The 18,655-nt window shown below is 39.2% G+C and overlaps 1 protein-coding gene across 1 annotated transcript in view; it reads left to right on the top strand.

Annotated features, from left to right (window-relative positions):
* spg11 (SPG11 vesicle trafficking associated, spatacsin) overlaps nt 1-18,655 on the top strand; it is a 133,080-nt gene that overhangs the window by 95,100 nt on the left and 19,325 nt on the right. The window contains exons 28-33 of the mRNA XM_060853205.1: nt 3,159-3,330; nt 7,361-7,575; nt 8,132-8,891; nt 10,703-10,851; nt 12,452-12,650; nt 16,773-16,910. Of these exons, the coding sequence (XP_060709188.1) occupies nt 3,159-3,330; nt 7,361-7,575; nt 8,132-8,891; nt 10,703-10,851; nt 12,452-12,650; nt 16,773-16,910 (1,633 nt within the window). The remainder of the gene's footprint in view (nt 1-3,158; nt 3,331-7,360; nt 7,576-8,131; nt 8,892-10,702; nt 10,852-12,451; nt 12,651-16,772; nt 16,911-18,655) is intronic.

The following is an 18,655-nucleotide window of genomic DNA, read 5'->3' as shown; positions in this document are numbered from 1 at the left end:
TGTTAGCTTGGCACCAAATATAACAATAGATTGTACTTTCTGAAAACTTTTCCCATAACTTGTAGCAAGTTGGTGATGTAAATGTCAATGAATGATCCTGAATATGTCTCCTCTTGTCACCCTCTGATTAGCTGTCTCTTAAAATTAAAAGGAAAATTATTGAAAATTTGGTTATGCAATGGATGGAAACTCTGGGTAAATGAGCTTTACCCAGTCATTATTCTGATTTGCAGTTGAGCACAGACTTTACTGGCAGAGACTGCAGATTAGTAAAATAATTATGGGGAAAAAGTGCACGGAGAATAATGGGCACAAGACTATGTTCTACCATTAAATCTTATTTGTACACCAGTGTACTGTCACTGACCTTACTAACTGTAACAGCCAAATATCACAAAACTTGATTGTATGTGTGCACTTTATGATGACAGGGAACAGTTGTACATTATAAACACTTCATCTCAAAATGTCACATCTGTGTCTTAATCTTCCTAGGAGATCCATACAAAACTGAGCCCCTTAATATTTCTTCACTCTTGCAACCCCTGACCCCAGAGCTCACTTCTGGAACCGATCTTGCAATACAATTGACTGGCCTGAACTGAAAGATATGGTACTTAACCTGAGCTGTGAAATGTTTTAAAAATAACTGCCAGACCCTTTTAGGAGGGATCATAAACATTTAAAAATCTTTGTTCTGTCAAACAGTTTGCTTTTGTGAACTGTCTTGTGGTATTTACAATTTATTTTTTAGAATTATTAATATTGAACGATGTTGCCAGAAACAAGATGCTTGTTACAAAACTTGTGAAGGAATTGAGGGTAATAATTGTTGCTATTGTGTATTTTTTGGAAGATAGAATGAGTTGGAACAGGTTGGGAATTGTAATGCAGTCCAAACAGGCAAAAGAATGATTCCTGAAATTCAATATCATAGATGGCTTTGTGCCTATTTCCCAATAAACACAATACAGAATTCCCATGGCATGCATTTCTGTGTTTGACAATTGATTTAAAATAGATTTTTCTTGCTTTCACAACAGCTATGACCTTTTTGTTGTACCCTACAAGACGTGTGAAGAATTTATTGACAATATTTTTGCCATAAAAAGGCTTTCAGACTTACCAAAAAAAGACAGTTGTATGATTAAATTCAGCACACTATTGGTCATGAAAATTATTTGCCAGCCAGGGATTTTTGGCAAGTTTTGTACAGAGCAAATCATTTACACCATTTGCATCTCAATTAATATGTTGGCAAGTAGATAATCAGTGATGCAATGGACTACACATGGCCATCAATTATGCACAGTCTTACTAGCTGAATACTTGCTCAGAATACTTGGTAATGGATACTAAAGTTGGGAGGTGAAATATGATGGGGTGCTTTCTTTAACATCCAAATGTCATTATTTTTAAAATGGGAGCTTCAGAATAGCATTCTGAGACATTTTTTTTAAAAATATGGCTAGATTCTTGATTTGGCTGACCTCTCCTTGCACTGATCATAAAATCCCTAAGCTGAATGCCAGCTGTGATGTGGTCCTCTCCTCTGGTTGCTTCCCAGGATAAACTTCTGTAAATGGTGTGTGAGACAGTATTGTGTAAAGATGGCAGGAGCAATATCTTTGTAGACTCTGCGTTCTCATTTCAGAGATTCAGGTTATTTCATGAACTGTTTCTGCTTAAAATACAGAAGTATCTGCAATATGCTGCCGTACAGCTGGTGAAATGTCTTCTTTTGAGCTCTCCTCACTGTAAAATTCTGAGTGTGTATCCTTGACTTTCCAAAAGTGCAAGTGATACTGGCAGCAAGTTAAAAGATGTCACCAACTCATAATAACTTTACTACCTCCCTCGACTTCCATCTGCAGAGCCATCATTAAAAATGAGAGCGCACATACAGAATCTTGAGCCTCCTCTGCTACATCATGGTTTGCTGTTCTCCTACCTCAACTTTCCAGTATGTTCCCCAATTCCCTTGAATCATGAAATCCAGCAATCTGTCAGTCCAGGCTTTTGAAAACTCTGATGGAGCACCACAAGCCTTTGGACTAGTGTAATCCAAAGGTTCACAACCTTCTGGGTAAAGAAATTTCTCTATTTCTCAGTCTTAAACAATCAACCTCTTGCATTGAGGTTGTGTCCCTTTGTCGTCTAACCTTACCCCAGTTCTAACCTTCCAGCTCAGCACCATCCTCATGACCTGTTTCACCTGTCAACCTTCCTTCCCACCTATCCGTTCCACCTTCCCCTCTGACCTATCACCTTCATCCCCACCTCCATCCACCTATTGTACTCTTAACTACCTTCTCCTTAGCCCCATCCCCCTCCTATTTATCTTTGTGCCCAGAGGCTCCTCCCTTCATTCCTGATGAAGGGCTTTTGCCCAAAATGTCAGTGTTCCTGCTCCTCGGGTGCTGCCTGACCTGCTGTGCTTTTCCAGCACTGCTCTAATCTTAACTGTTTACACGCCAAACAATCTTGCTAATAAGCAAAATCTTCACAAGTAAAAAAACTTTGGATTTCGGATCTTTTCGTTTTTTTTGGCTGTTCGGATAAAGGATAGTCTGCCTGTGCGAGGTGCAGCTTTCGTATCTTCATAGCATGAAACGTTGCATGCCAAACTAAATCTGTAGTGGGGCTATTTTGCCCACACACTCAATTTATCTTGCACACAATGGGCTGAAGGACCTTTTTCCATACTGAAAAGACCATCTGCATCCCTCTGTAACCTCCTTATGTCTTCTTCATAATATACTTTCCTACCTATCTCGATGTCACCTGCAAATTTAGCTACCAAGCCTTTACTCCCCTCATTTAAATAATTAAGGTAAATTGTAAAGAATTAATACCCAAAACACAGCCCCGTGGGTTTCCACTCATCATATTCTGCCAATTTGATGAAGTTCCTTTTGAAGTATTGTACATAAACATTAAGGCATTGTGCAGGATTACTGGGAGAAGAGGGGAGGCTAGCATTAAGTGAGATGGGAGAGTCATTTTGGACACAATGAGCTGAATGGCTGCCTTCCATACTGTAACAATTCTATAATTCTGTCTTCCAAAATATGTTACCTTTGCAAATCAAAGTTATTCTGCATGCCTTAAAATGGTTGTTCCATAATTCTTAACAAATACTTCTTTCTTTGTCACAGTTGAAGGCAGAAGATTCAGCAAGTACTGACATCCCAGTCCAATGGATGGAATCACAAGCTGATTTACTTCTGAAGTTGATGATACAACAGTGTCCAACACAGTATGAACTTGGAAAGCTACTGCAGATACTGGCTGATGTGGACTGTGGCCTGAAAATAAGTGAAGATTTTGGTAAAGTTAATAAAGATTTTTGCACTTTTTTGTACTTTACACAACCTCAGGGCACCCTTAAACACTTCAGAGCCACAAAGTGCGGTTGAAGTGTGGTCACTGTTGCCTTCCTCAAAAGGCAGTTTATGCAGAATCTTTAAATATTTTGGAGTCAGTGGTAGAGAGATTCTTGATTATCAAGGGGTTGTGAGATTATCATGGGTACGCAGCAATATAGACTTGACATTTAAATCTGATCAGCCACAATTGTTATCAGCTTGAAGCGCTGAAAGGCCTTCTCTTGTTTCCTGTTCGGATGTTGCAATGTAGGAAACATGACAGTGATGAGGTGATGACCAGATAGTCTGCTTTAGTGCTGTAAGGTTGAGTTTTAATCATTTGAAGCATGAGGATGTTGAAGGTTTGCAGCAAGAATTGGAACAAAACTTAGTGGAATGAGGTGGACAGGAACATTATGGGCATATCGAGGAGGTTCCCTGTTCGTCCAAGAGATTGTTATTTATATGTTATTATAAGATTATAAATAACAATCTCTTGGACGAACAGGGAACCTCCTCAAAATGCCCATAATGTTCCTGTCCACCTCATTCCACTAAGTTTTGTTCCAATTCTTGCTGCAAACCTTCAACATCCTCATGCTTGTTGCATTGTTGACTGACAGTCAGATCCACCAATAAATATCCACCCCTATGTACACCAGTGGAACTCAAGGTTTGGGTTTGAATCGTGTGGGAACCAGATCCTGCCATGAAAGCAGCCGTGACATCCACAGCCTGTTATTGACTGAACACTGCTGTGTATGAACCCTAGATATGTGTATGGTTTTTTGTGTGCTTTTGACAGTTTGCAAGAAACTCCTGTTCACAGATGGGCTGACTTCAGGCAAATCGACAGCTGTAAATTAATCTTAATTTAAAATTTCCAACTTTCCTTTCACATGAAGCTCTTCAACTCACGTGAATTATGATAGGTCTCTCCCTTCCCCTCCTAACCCAATCAGAAGATTGAGCATTCACTGCATGTTTGTGAAAATTTCCTATCCATGTTTTAACCAAATTTTAGGACATTGTGGAGTTTCTAGGTAGTTTGCTCTTTCAGTTTGTGATGCTACTCAAACCTCCAAATGAGATAGAATCTTCAGGTCTGTTAGCTACTGCATCCCTTTTATTCATACTAAGGAGCAGAATTCTCTCTTTATTGTTGTCTTGTGCTGGGTCTGTAGCTACCTTGTTGCTGACTGCCACTTTTTGAGATCTTTTTACTAATAACAAGGTACAAAGGTTAGAGTCAAAGTGAATAACTGTTAGATGACTTCAGTATTGCTGGTGAATAGAATCTGGTGTCAGTTTAAAAAATGCAGGCTCATGGAATCTACCCAGTGCTCCTCGATGAAATTTATTTCTAAAGTTGGGGGGGGGGGGGGGAAGAGGTGGTGGTAGGAATTACCATGTGGTTTGCATTAATTGTGAAAAGCTTTCATTCTTAGTAGGGAAATGAATTTCACACAGGATAAGCCAAAAATTCAATTGTATAGAAACAGTTTTCCATATGTTATGAATCATACAGGAAGGTAATAGCTTACTGTAACCCCTCTCTTTGACAATCGGGGTATTACTAAATAGATCTGGGGGGCTGCATAACATTAAAATGCTTATTTATAGAGGAACATAATCTGCAAGCTGGGTTTATATTGAATGATAAACATGTCATCCAGACAAACCTTTGACAGTGAATTTATGAGGGAAAGATGTTTTAATGTTGAACTTTCTGAAAATCTCAAGTGCTGTACTCATTGACTAGTTAACTAAAACCAAAACTATGCAGAAATTGTTTACTTAGACCTCAGGATTGACTGTTGAAGTTAGTATCTGTAACTCAATGGTGTATTGCATAATTGTTCCTGCATGGTCAAATTGGATAATCAATGTACGGGACTAATTACATTGTAGAGCCCATTATTAATTGGATACTTTTGTCTGTGGGAGATCCTGATGAATTGTTGGCAGTATGTTTCTGCTTGAATAAGGGAAATGGATCTTCTCATTGAAGTACTTATCAGTGGGCCAAAAAGTAATTTGCACCCATTTTCAGGCATAAACCGAGTGTTCAACATCTGTCCGCGTCTGTGGTGATTGGTGGTAGCAGCTACCTGGAGTTGTAATGTTGATCTAGGAAATGCATATCTGACTGGACAGTCCAGTAGGATTTACAGACTTGCATCTGATCCTTTCTCAGCCTACCCTATGGGGTGTCTTTGACAGGCTGCTACTTAGGCTACTACAAAAACAAATGAAAACCTGGCTGAAATTGCATGGTTATGGCACTAAATTGTCCTGCAGCTGGGAAAGATGTTTTATTGTATTTCTAACTTGAGTAGCCACTTTATCTAACAAGATAGAAGCTATGCTACTGTCATATATTGAGCATAGTTGTGCTACATCAGATTTAGGCCTGAAAAATTGACAAAACATGTTCTGATTTCTTTCTAACTGATTGTGGTTGAACAAGATTGTCAGATTAGCCTTTTTGCAACTAGTTGGAGCAAAAGACTACTGAAACAATACTTTATTTCAGCTGCGTCTCTGTTTTTCTCACCTTGGCCTTTCCTGATATAATGATGCATCATGTGTTACGATACAACTTGCTGAGTAACAAACAGATGACTTTTGCTTTTCATCCTCGTTCTCGCTCCTTTGTACCTTTTTGTCTCCTATATTCCCATAAACACACTTTCCACAGCTGTTGGGAGCTACCTGGCTTGAATTTAGAACTAGCAAGGTTCTCTGACATATTCCTTTGAGGCTTCAATTTGCTTTATGTTACCACTTAAGTCGTATTCAATCCCTGCGTCTGCTAAACAACTCCTTATTGATGTCATTTTATGGAGCTACAATGCATTTTATTACTGTTTCTTTCTTTGTCTGTGAGAAATGAAGTCAATGAGCACTACCCCTCAGCTCTTTGAGATTTGTTTTGCTCCAACTCAAATAATCTCTGGCTCTCAGATCCTCCTTAAATGTACTTTTGCAAGTTGGCTTTGGCTGGTACAGTTATCTTTTTCCACCTGTTGGTGTCTTTCTACTACCGCTGTGGTTCAGCCTATGTTTGGGGGAGACACAATGTGACAAACTAACATCAGTGAAGTACACCATAGGTGCATCTGATCAGTCTTGTGTAGCATTTCATCATTGGTGATACTGTCTTTCCATAAGATACTCAGGATCTTGTACAGGCTTTGCAGGTGAAATATATCCAATTGGCATAACAGCTTTTCTGCTCTCTTCCGTGTGTCAATGATCTAGGTTTCAGTTGGTATGGCAATGGGCATGCAGTCACACAGCCTTATGGCTTTGTTGATAGTGTTGGATGCCCACGCCTTGTGCGGCCACAGAAAGACCACTGCTGCTTTACTGATTCATGTGCAGATGTCATTCTCTACATCACCCTGCCTGATATCCTTCCTCTGGTAGGGGAAGTGTTGATGTACTCAATACTCTGTTGACTGATGAACAAGCATTGTAGCTGTCTGTCTTCATTGTCTTGGACGACTTGTGGCTGATGTTTGGATCAGTCTTGGTGCGGATACTCTCAAGGCTGGTAATCATGATTTGGAGTGCATCTGACTGGTCAATCAGTGAGATGGGGTTGCTGCAAAATCCGGTCTGTCGATAAATGCTCTTGCCACAGGTTACCAAAATCTGCAACACCATCATCTTTCTCATGATGAAATTAACAACCAAGAAGAAAACGGATGGGGAGAAAATTATAATTGACTTCATTTCATTTTTTGGTTATCCAAAACAAGGGTACAAAATTACTTTTGTTGAGAGGAATGTGATTTTGAAAATATTTTCTGTTGTGAAAAATTGCATTTTTTTAGTTTTGAAACTCAAAATGACACATTATTTCCATACTATTTTCTTTATTTCATATTTCCAGAATAAAGTAAATATTGCACAAAAGTGTATATCGTAATATAACGTTTACACGTTCTAGTACATCAATAAATGTTTGCGTTCTTTTTCATTAGGGCTAGATTTCCGAAAACTGAGCAGACTCAGTCAGCTCCTGCAAGACACCTCGATCTCTATTGATCCTTCCCTCCTTGTTGACTGCAGCACAGGCACTTTGCAGAACGTATGTGGACAAATTCTGGACCAACTGCAGAAGAAGGGACTTTTTGCTTTAGCTAGACAGGTGGCTGACCTAGCCCAGCTTCCGGTTGATCACTTAGTGGTCCATGAGGTAATATTTTGTATTTCTGAAATATTTGCCTGTGGATCAAAACTTTAAAATATGGTAATACTACTGCACTTCGCTTTAAAAAAAAGTCTGGGATGACTGGGAGTTGAAGGAACAAAGCTTTTTTCAGATTAAATCCAAATTGAATGTTCAAGGACAAGTTTTTAATTTGAGAAGTGAGGCACACTCCGTTTGTGTCATCAAATTATGTGTGGCATAACATTTGCTTGATTTGGAGATTCTATGGAATTGTTGGCTCTGGATTGCTTACAATGGTGAAATCACCATTCTTCAATCCATTGCTCAAAGGAAAATGCAACATGAAATCCAGAAACTACTGTGTGGTAAACCAAAACAATAATAGCCTGATCATTCAAATGTATGTTTTGCCAGAGGACTGCAATAGGTTGCTTGTCAATCTTTGTCTGTGATTGATCCTTGGCAGGGTAAGATATAAAAACTGAGATGGGAGCACCATTTTAAACAGAAAAGGAACTCAAACCAATAATTGCAATATCTTACACATGTCTCCAGTATTTAATTTCCTTTTCTCTTACAGGTAACTCAGGAGCTTCAAAATTTGAAGCAATCTGGTCAATGGCAAAGGAAGGAGACCAGGATAAATTTTTGGAAGAAATGCCATGATTGTTTCAAAAATTATTTGATATCCAATGTAGTTGCTTCTGAATTCTTTCTGGCCCAGGTCAATGAGATGCCAGTAATTAAATCTCTACTGCCTTCATCTTTCAAAGACCAGTCCCTGAACATTCAGGAAAGATGTCTCCTGTTGACAATGGCAGGCCATTGGCTGTCACAGAGTAATCCTCCAAACCTGGATCAATTGGAAGAATTGGAGAAGAGAATTTGGCTGTGTCGCATAAGTCAGCAGACCTTGCTAATGTCCACAAATTCAAGATTTGCCTGGCAGCTGTCAGTGTGTGGTGAAATAACTTTTGATGGTGCCACCAAAGAATTCTTATTCTCAAAACTGCCTGCTCTCAACTCTCCAAAGTATCTCAGGCTCGAAGGGTTTCCCAACAAGGACATGGCTTCCAATTGTGCACTGGACGCAGCAGAAAGAGACGCTCTTAATATTTTGATTGGCGAGTTGTTAGATGGAGGCTGTGTTCATGAAGCCAGTAGAGTTTGTGGGTATTTTGAATTTTACAACCAAGACACATCTTTAGTTCTCCACTGCAGAGCCATGGCTTCAGGAGAACTGCAAACAGTAGATTTTCACCCTTCAGTGCAGATTATCTTGACTGCAGGAGCATCTTTTAACGGTGAGATAGGCTTCCATCGAAAAAGAATTCCAAGTTGTAAGTTGGTTTATTTATACTTTTTGAAATAGAATCGTAGAAACTTGCAATACAAATGATGTCTTTAAGCCCATTGTGTCAGCACTGGCTCTATGGAGAATTTTTATAATAGTTTGTGGGATCTAGGTGATTAATTGCTACCAGGGCTTACAATAGTCTGTCTGTCTCTGTGCAATTGCACAAAACAACATTCTCACTTCACTTCTAATGCTTTTTCCACTGGAGTATTCTATGTTCTGACAAAGAAATTGTCATCTCATTAATAAATGAACAAATGGACTGAGAGTATGCAGTGGTAACCCAACGGTGCAATAGGTTAAAGTGCTATACCACGAAGCACTGGGATTTTGATTAGTTATCTTGGTCTGGGTGTGCAATGCGGTCCCAGCAAATTATAATTTATGTAGCACATTTTTAATCTGAAAGTTTCCAAGACACTTCAGAGGAGTCTGATAAACAAAGGCTCTCACTGAAATGGAAAAAAGGAAATGTTAGGTTAGCTGTTTGGATGCTTGGTCAGAGAGGTAAGCTTTAAGGAGTGTATTAAAGACAAATTTTAAGGGATAAAAGGGATACTTCAGAGCTTGGGGGCCGAAGCAATTGAAGGCGTTGCCACCGACATTGGAGCAGTTAAAACTGGGGATGCACAAGAGACCAGAATTAGAGTTAAACACATATTTTGGAGAGTTGTGGGCTGAAGCAGATTGCAGAGGTAAGGAGGGAGCAAGGTCACAGGGTTTTGAATTGCCAGTGGAAAATGGGTGGTGGTGAGAGTTAAACCTGGGTATCAGTTTTAGCTGAAGACATTGGAGCAGCCAGATCTTGAAGTAATAAGACAGAAATAAGTGAAAATAAAAGACAAAACAAAGTCAAGTGCGCTTACTTATATGCACATTATCTTAAATATATTACATTTCATTTATAGGTTTGTCAATTTCATAAAACATTCAGTAATCAAAGGCATATGTCTTTGACTTAATGAAATTTGTTTATTGTTAATGGATGTAGATGTACAGTGTGTTTATTGTCACCCTAAGAGGCCTTTTAAAATTGTATGGTTTTATGTAGATAATAAACTAAGGTAGAAAAGGAAATATTAACTTAGATTGAGAGGTATTAAATCGTTTATTAGTTTATTCCCAATGCAATATAGAGGTTGAAAATCAGCAGGCAATTCGTGATTCATTGGGTAATACTGCTCAGCATCTCTCCATGATATAATTTTCAAGGAGTCAGCTGGCTACTAATGATAATCACTGAGCGTATAGTTTTATGGATAGCCAAAGGGAGTGTTGGGAACTGTAGCCGTGAAGAGTTCTGGTTGCATTCTGGAAAAATGCTGCCTTCTGGGACCTCAGAGTGCAAGACCAGTGCTTTGTTATTGTGGGTTGGAGTTTTAGAGAACACAGGGCTCATCTTGATTTACAACCAAACCTGCCAGGGAGGAAACTTTTCTATCTTGTTATGTGTTTTGTAGAAAATGTTACACACCAAGATGGGATGAATAAGACTTGTTATCAAGGTTTGGGTTAAGACGTTATACAGGAATGAAAAATCAAGCATTCCTTCCAACAATCTCTTTCTGCAGAAGATTATTGTTCATGTAAACTGTTAGACTGGTATGCATGTGCATGTTGCTTTCTGTACCTCCATTTTTGGTTTTTAGTTTGTCCAAGTTACATCTCTCATTCTAAACTGTTAAGTGACTGAGATGTAAGTGTTTGATTTCACAGAATTCGAGGCAAATTGGCAATTTGTTTTCATACTGCCTGTACGTTTGCAATCAATTTTTTTTTTGCCTCCTTCTTCAGTGAGCAGTGTAACCTCATCATTTGGTCAGTGTTCTGAAGAAGACAGTGTTAAAGACCAGGTCGTTAAGGATCTTCAAATCCTCACAAATGAGTGCTACCATGGAAAAGGTTATTGTCGTCAGGTTCTTAGCTTGTATCAACTCTCAAAGGTATGGCATTAACCTCTCCTCAATATAATTTGTGATAGGAACCAGTTAATAATGATCAAATGCAACTAAAAATGAACCAACACAGTAAAGAAGTTGTCTATTAGTGCTCATAAGATGCCTAGAATGAAGGAGATGATTTTTAAGGTGGAATTATATTCTCTAACAACTTGTTCACAATTTAAACCCTTGTTGCTATTTACTGGCCATGTTTCACAATTCACAGATTTACAGAAATGTTAAATCACTGAAGGAGGCAATTCAGCCCATTGTATCTGCACCAGCTCTTCAGATGAGCATTATTATCCACTGTCAAACTCTGCTTATTCCCCAGACCCTTGCACGTTATTTCTGTACAAAAAACATCATTTAATGTCCTCTCGAATGCCTCAATTGAAGCTGCCTCCATCACGCTGCAGGGTGTACATTCCAACACCTAACTCTGACTGTGACTGTGATAAAGTTTGAGGGGGCTCCTGAGAGTTACACAAGATTGAGGGGCTTAAATAAGTTGGATAGGAAGGCACTTTTTCCATTAGTAAGGAGTCAGTAACCAGGGAGAGTTGAGAAGAATTGTTTCACCCAGTGGGTGGTGGGAGTTTGGAATTTGTTACCTTAAGGTGTGGTTGAGTTAGAAATTTTTGTAATACTTAAACAATATTTATATATTAACTTGGGTTGTTTTAGCCTGTGGAACAATGAACCAAACCTATGGAAAATGGGATTAATGTAATATTTGAGCATCATGGAGGGATGAATGGCCTCCTTCTGTGCTGAATGCATTTTGAGTCTGTGGATATTTACAATAAATGGAAATCCTATTGGCTATATTGTCTAATACAAATGTGGCATTTCAATTTGTGTAGTTCACTGCTATTCTGATAATTATTCTGTTTGTGAGATTCTTCTGTTTTTGTATTTACATTTTTAAAGTACTGATACTTGTACAATGGGTCAGGGTTTAGGTAACAAATTACTACCAGGATTTACAATAGTCTGGATTAGTGATGCCTGAAGAGCACAGCAGTTCAGGCAGCATCCAAGGAGCAGCGAAATCGACGTCTGTCTCTTGTGCAATTACACGAGACAACATTCTTTCTTCCATGAAAGGGGTTATGGAGCACTGGAGAAGAAAGTGTGTCATGAGCAATTCATTGAATAAAAACAATCTAGTGGGAGTGGAGCAGAAGACAAGTGGGAGACGAACAAACCAGGAAAGAAGTTACTAATTATTGTACAGCCAGAAAGGTTTGGATCATTGGGCAATTGTGTGTAGAAGAGAAAGAAAAAGTATAAATTCCAGAGGTGACATTCAAGACTTGTCAAACTGTGGATGGCATAAGATAGATAATTGTTGATTCCTGCAGCAGGGAGAGGCAAGTTGGTCTATTGTACTTATACTCATGAATGTTATTATATTTGAGGAAATAATATGAGGGTGCATCAAGGTATCATAGCAATAATTTACAGTAAAAATATATCATTTTCTCTTGAGTATTATCTATTTTATAATTTTAGTTTCTTATTTTATGAATGGACAATTTCACATTATATATGAGTGCATAATAAGCCTTAATCACATGTTTTACTTATTACACAAAAGGAGCTTGGTTGTTCTTTCAATGATATATCAACCCAAGATTCTGATACTGTTCTGCGAGAAGTATTGTCATCTCAACAGCCCGATCGATATAAAAAAGCCCAGGCGTTTATCTCAACCCAAGAACTGAAGCCAGAAACTGTAGCAGCACTTATAGCTGAAGAAGTTGTTCAGGCTTCACTCTCTTCAGTAGAAGCCAAAGGTAAATATTATATTTCCATTGTTCTCTTCTTGTATCCTGAGACAGTGGGCTGGTGAGAGAAACTGCACACGGGATTGAATTTGTAGATATAATGTGAAAGCCCTCATAACCCAATCAGCCAAGGGTGTGCTTCTGGGTGTTAACGTAAGTTTAACTGGCTGCACAATGGAAACATTTTTCAAGAAATAATTAAAACTTGAATTTAATAAATGATTAAATTCCTCATCAACTTGACTGGTTTAAGGACTGATCCTTAAATTCAGCCTGACTCCCAGCTTTTGGTATTTCTGATCGAGAGGTCATGATCCAGCAAGTTGGGATGGGCACATTTGGTTGGTGCTTTGCCTGTCAGATCTAAATGAGACTACATGACTTCACTTATACATTCCGTTATTTGGTCACCTAGAGGTAGAAATATTTAGAACATAAGAGCTAGGAACAGGAGTAGGCCATCTGGCCCTTTGAGCTTGCTCTGCCATTTAGTAAGATCATGACTGATCTTTTAGTGAACTCAGTCCCACTTACCTGCCCCCTCAGTATAACCCTTAATTTCTTTACTATTCAAAAAATAATCTATCTGAGCTTTAAAAACATTAACTGAGGAAACCTCAACCACTGCAGTGGGCAGGGGATTCCACAGATTCAAAATCCTCTGAATAAAGAATTTCTTTCTCCATGCAGTTCCTAAAACTGCTGTCCTTAATTTTGAGGCTGTGCCCTCTTGTCCTAATTTTATCTGCCAGTGGAAACGTCCTCTGTACTTTTATCTTATCTATTTCCTTCATAATTTTATGTTTCTATAAAATCCCTCCTCATTCTTCTAAATTCCAATGAATATAATCTCAGTGTCTCCTCATAAGCCAACCCCCTCAACTCCAGAATCAACCTAGTGAACCTTGTCTGCATCCACTCTGGTATCAATACATCCTCTCTTTTAAGTAAGGAGACCAAAACAGAATGCAATACTCCAAGTGTGGTCTCACCAGCCCCCTGTACGGCTGCAACATAAACTCCCTGCTTTTAAAATCCTTCCCTTTAGCAATGAAGGACAAAATTCCTCTTGCCTTCTTAATTACCTATTGTACCCGCAGGCCACCCTTCTGTGATTTGTGTGGAATATAAGCACCAATATGGATATGCAAGACAAATTACCTGTTACTCTGCTGTACATTCTATTTTGAATAGTCCTTAAACCAGTCAAGTTGTTGAGGAATTTTATCATTTATTAGTTTAACTGGCTTGGAGAAATACACCACCTAGAAAAGATACTATTTTCAATCTCTCTAATCCCATTATTGTCTTACAATGTTGAACCCACAAAACAGTTCATCTGTGGCTTCTCTGTCAAAAGGATGCCTGACATTTTCCAAAGAAAATTAGTTTTGATAATCTGTTTGATTCTGGTCGTTAAAGGTTAGGTTTTATCAGAAATACTCACCGTGCAATTACATCATTGCAAAGGTCATCTGGGATTCAGAAACCTTTCTAAATTAATGGATGTATGGGGCTTTGCTACAATGTTTTTTGAGAAAAACGTTTGACTGTTTGATGTATGAAAGTCTTGTTTAAAAGAAATTTGACTCGTGACTTCAAATACGTAACTTTTTTAATGCTGAAATAACTCTGGAGATAATGGGACCCTTGCTAAGAATACTGTAATAGATACTTAAGGTATGAAATCCCTGTAATTGTGAGGCATGCCTGTTCCCCAAGCAGCCACATCTGCTTATTATTACAGTATCCTAAAACATCAAACTGTTTCCTAGTTATATATCATTTAATCTTAGAATAACACTAGAGATAAAAAGAATAATATGTTTGAAATCTAAAATTAAAACAAAGTGAAAGGCTTTTATTCATTCATGCAATGTGGGCATTGCTGGCTATTTGAGTGTTTATTGCCCATCCCTAATTGCCCAGAGAGCAGTTAAGAGTCAACTACATTATAGACTATAGACAATAGGTGCAGGAGTAGGCCATTCAGCCCTTTGAGCCTGCACCGCCATTCAATATGATAATCTTATATGTCTCAATCAGATCCCCTCTCAGTCTTCTAAACTCAAGGATATACAAGCCCAGTCGCTTCAGTCTTTCAGTGTAAGGTAATCCCGCCATTCCAGGAATTGACCTCGTGAACCTATGCTGCACTCCCTCAATAGCCAGAGTGTCTTTCCTCAAATTTGGAGACCAGAACTGCACACAGTACTCCAGGTGTGGTTTCACCAGGGTCCTGTACAGCTGCAGAAGCACCTCTTTGCTTCTATATTCAATTCCTCTTGTTATGAAGGCCAGCATGCTATTAGCCTTCTTCACTACCTGCTGTACCTGCATGCTTGCCTTCATTGCATGGTGTACAAGAACACCCAGATCTCTCTGTACTGCCCCTTTACCTAAATTGATTCCATTGAGGTAGTGATCTGCCTTCCTGTTCTTGCCACCAAAGTGGATAACCATACATTTATCCACATTAAACTGCATCTGCCGTGCATCTGCCCACTCACCTAACTTGTTCAGGTCACCCTGTAATCTCCTAACATCCTTATCACATTTCACCCTGCCACCCAGCTTTGTATCATCAGCAAAAATTTGCTAATGTTATTGCTGATACCATCTTCTATATCATTAACATATATTGTAAAAAGCTGCGGTCCCAGCACAGATCCCTGCGGTACCCCACTGGTCACTGCCTGCCATTCCGAATTGGAGCTGTTTATCGCTACCCTTTGTTTCCTATCAGCCAACCAATTTTCAATCCAATCTAGTACTTTGCCCCCAATACCATGCGCCCTAATTTTACTCACTAACCTCCTATGTGGGACTTTATCAAAAGTTTTCTGAAAGTCCAGTACACTACATCTACTGGATCTCCCTCGTCCATCTTCAGAGTTACATTCTCAAAAAATTCAAGAAGATTAGTCGAGCATGATTTCCCCTTCATAAATCCATGCTGTCTCTGTCCTATCCTGTTACTACTATCCAGATGTGCCGTAATTTCATCCTTTATAACATACTCCAGCATCTTTCCCACCACTGAGGTCAGACTAACTGGTCTATAATTTCCTGATTTCTCTCTCCCAGATTTCTTAAAAAGTGGTATAACATTAGCCACCCACCAATCCTCAGGAACCGACCCCGAATCAATCGAACTCTGGAAAATAATCACCAACGCATCTTTGATTTCCTGAGCCACCAGAATTAGAAACTTTTAGTATTGAGTGCATTGGTTTTCATTAGGAAGAAAGTTTACATTTGTAATACTCTCAGTACTTCAGAAATCTAAATGTTTTCACAACCAGCGAGTTTTTAAAGTACAATTACTGTCATCACACCACACAACAAATGTCCCATAGCAATACCTAAAACTAATGCCCATTTAATTACTTGTTGCTGTTGGAACTCCCTGTGCCTGTCTGATTAATGCCAGGGGATGTTTGTCATGCAGCCAAGTAGGCAGACAGGACCTTGTTTTCATGTCTTATTGGAAAAATCAATTGAACTGTCCCTCAATACTGCACTGATCTTTCAATCTGTGTAACTTGTTCAAGTCGTGGATCGTGGGTCAGGCCCAAAAGCTTTCTCTGAAGTGCTGGAAATATAGGAATATTTTGCTGTTCCCATCTAGTTTAGTTGGAACAACAGACTGCAGTTGACTAGAAGACCTTTCAATGGTTTATGTACATTAGCTACACATTTTGTAAACTGTATCACTGCTTAATTACAAACAAACATATTCTGTACACAAAAGCAGTTAACTGGGCGTGTTCCTTCCACACCTAATGAAGAGTTCCTGGATTAAAAAGAAATCTTTTTAATCTTCCACCCCAGGCTCTTTTGGGGTGGAGAATGCGGCTTATGGCATTTGGGTGTTGTATTTAGACTGTCCAAACTCATTAAACTTAGATCTATTCAGCCAACAAGGGGTAAAAAGGTTTCAGCTAGATTCTTGGCTTGGATTCAAGTCTGACCAATTGAGAGGCAGTGTTCTAACCTCTGCTTCAGGAAAGAGGCTTCTTGAGTTCAAAGGTATTCCTGGAAATGTAATCTTAGCTAAAAGTGTAGTTATCAGTGAGCTGCAGTTCACATTAGTGATGGTTACTGTTCTATTCATTGTCTTTCCTCAAGGAGTGAGGCAGATCTATAAGCACCTTGATGGGAAAGAGGCTTTCCTACAGCTCGCTAAACTGTGTCAAGATCCGATCCTCGTTGGTACCAAGCTGTTGGATAAAATTTCATCCATTCCAAATGGGGAACTGGAATGCAGTAAGTAACTGGAATTGTTAATACAATGGCCATTATCTTAAGCTGTGAAATGACTTTGTGGATATGTTAACCATTTGTGTTTAAAGGGAAATGCCAGCCTTTTCTGTAATTCTCACTTGTAATATCCAGAGATCAATTCCTATTTCTGCTTTCCAAAAACTACTTTCCCTGCACGAGAACAATGTTTACTGAATTAGACACAAACCATAAATTAGCTGCTGTATTGCTTACCCTTTTTAGGTCAGGACTGCACTGCATGCTTCTGAGTAAGGATTTCACAGCAAGAGGTTGTTTGGCTCGTAATTAACTGCACCTGGTCACCAAATGAGCAATTCACTTACAGGGAGAAGGTGAGAGAGTGTCAGTAACTCCTACACATTGTTCCTTTTGAGATAATCCTCCATTTCCCTTCAGGTGAATCTGGCTCCAGCTCAATCTGAGGCATTGCATTCCAGACCTTAACTGTTCACTGTGAAAAGATTTTTATCCTTTCTTTTTTTCTTTCTGTTACTTTAAATCTTCGACCTCTCATCCTTAATTTCTACATAATGAAAACAGTTTTTCCTGCTGTTTTCTGTCTGGACACCTCATGATTTTGAGTATCTTCCTCAGATTTTTGTTATGGTTAATTGACTCTGGGTAATCAGGGATGGGTGAAAAATACTGGCCAAGCCTGCGACACCCATATACTATCAACAAATTTTTTAAAAACCCTCTTTTCCCCAAGGAAAACAGTCCATCTATTCCAATCTCTCTACATAACTTTGAAGATTTGCGAAATATCTGCTGCCTCCATTCCTGAAGAGTGGGGACCACCACTGGATGCAGATGAGGCCAACTTCATGTTTTTTCCAAGTTCAACAAAATCTGTTGCTCTGTACTCTCTGCCTCCATTAATAAAGTCAGGCTATAGTTTTTATGAACTGTTCTTTCAAATTAGTCCTGCCACCTTTTAATGACTTTGGCACACAGGTCCATGCTGTCACTTTGTTCCCTTTGGTGTGCTACCCTTTATATTTTATTTCTGTTCTTCCAATCAAAATGAACCATTTCACATTTCACTACATTGCACTTCATCTGCCACCTGTCTGCTCACTCCACTAACTTAGTCCTTGGAGTCATAGCGACTTACAGCATGGAAGCAGACCCTTCGGTCCAACTTGTCCGTGCTGACCAGGTATCCTAACCTAATCCAGTCCCCCTAAATCCTTCCTATTCATAGACCCATTCAGAAGCCTTTTAAATGTTGTAATTGTACCAGCCTCCACCACTTCCTCTGGCAGTTCATTCCATACACTCGCCACCCTCTGCGAGAAAACGTTACCTCTTAGGTCCATTTTATATCTTGCCCCTCTCACCCTAAACCTATGCCCTTTAGTTCTGGACTCCCCCATCCCAGGGAAAAGACTTTGTCTATTTACCCTATTTGTGTCCCCCATGGTTTTATAAACCTGTATAAGGTCATCCCTCAGCCTCTCACGTTCCAGGGAAAAACAGACCCAGCCTATTCAGCGTCTCTCTATTGCTCAAATCCTCCAACCAACAACTTTGTTAATCTATTCTGAAACCTTTCAAGTTTCACAATATCCTTCTGATAGAATGGAGACCAGAATTGCACACAATATTCCAACAGTGAACTAACCAATGTCCTGTACAGCTGCAACATGACCTCCCAACACCTGTACTCAATGCTCTGACCAGGAAAGGTAGGCATACCAAATGCTGCCTTCACTATCCTATCTACC

This window comes from Hemiscyllium ocellatum, chromosome 39 (assembly GCF_020745735.1).
Source record: "Hemiscyllium ocellatum isolate sHemOce1 chromosome 39, sHemOce1.pat.X.cur, whole genome shotgun sequence".
NCBI classification, from domain to species: Eukaryota; Metazoa; Chordata; class Chondrichthyes; order Orectolobiformes; family Hemiscylliidae; genus Hemiscyllium; species Hemiscyllium ocellatum.
The sequence above is the reverse complement of the archived record's forward strand: the minus strand, read 5'-3'. Positions and strand labels throughout refer to the sequence as shown.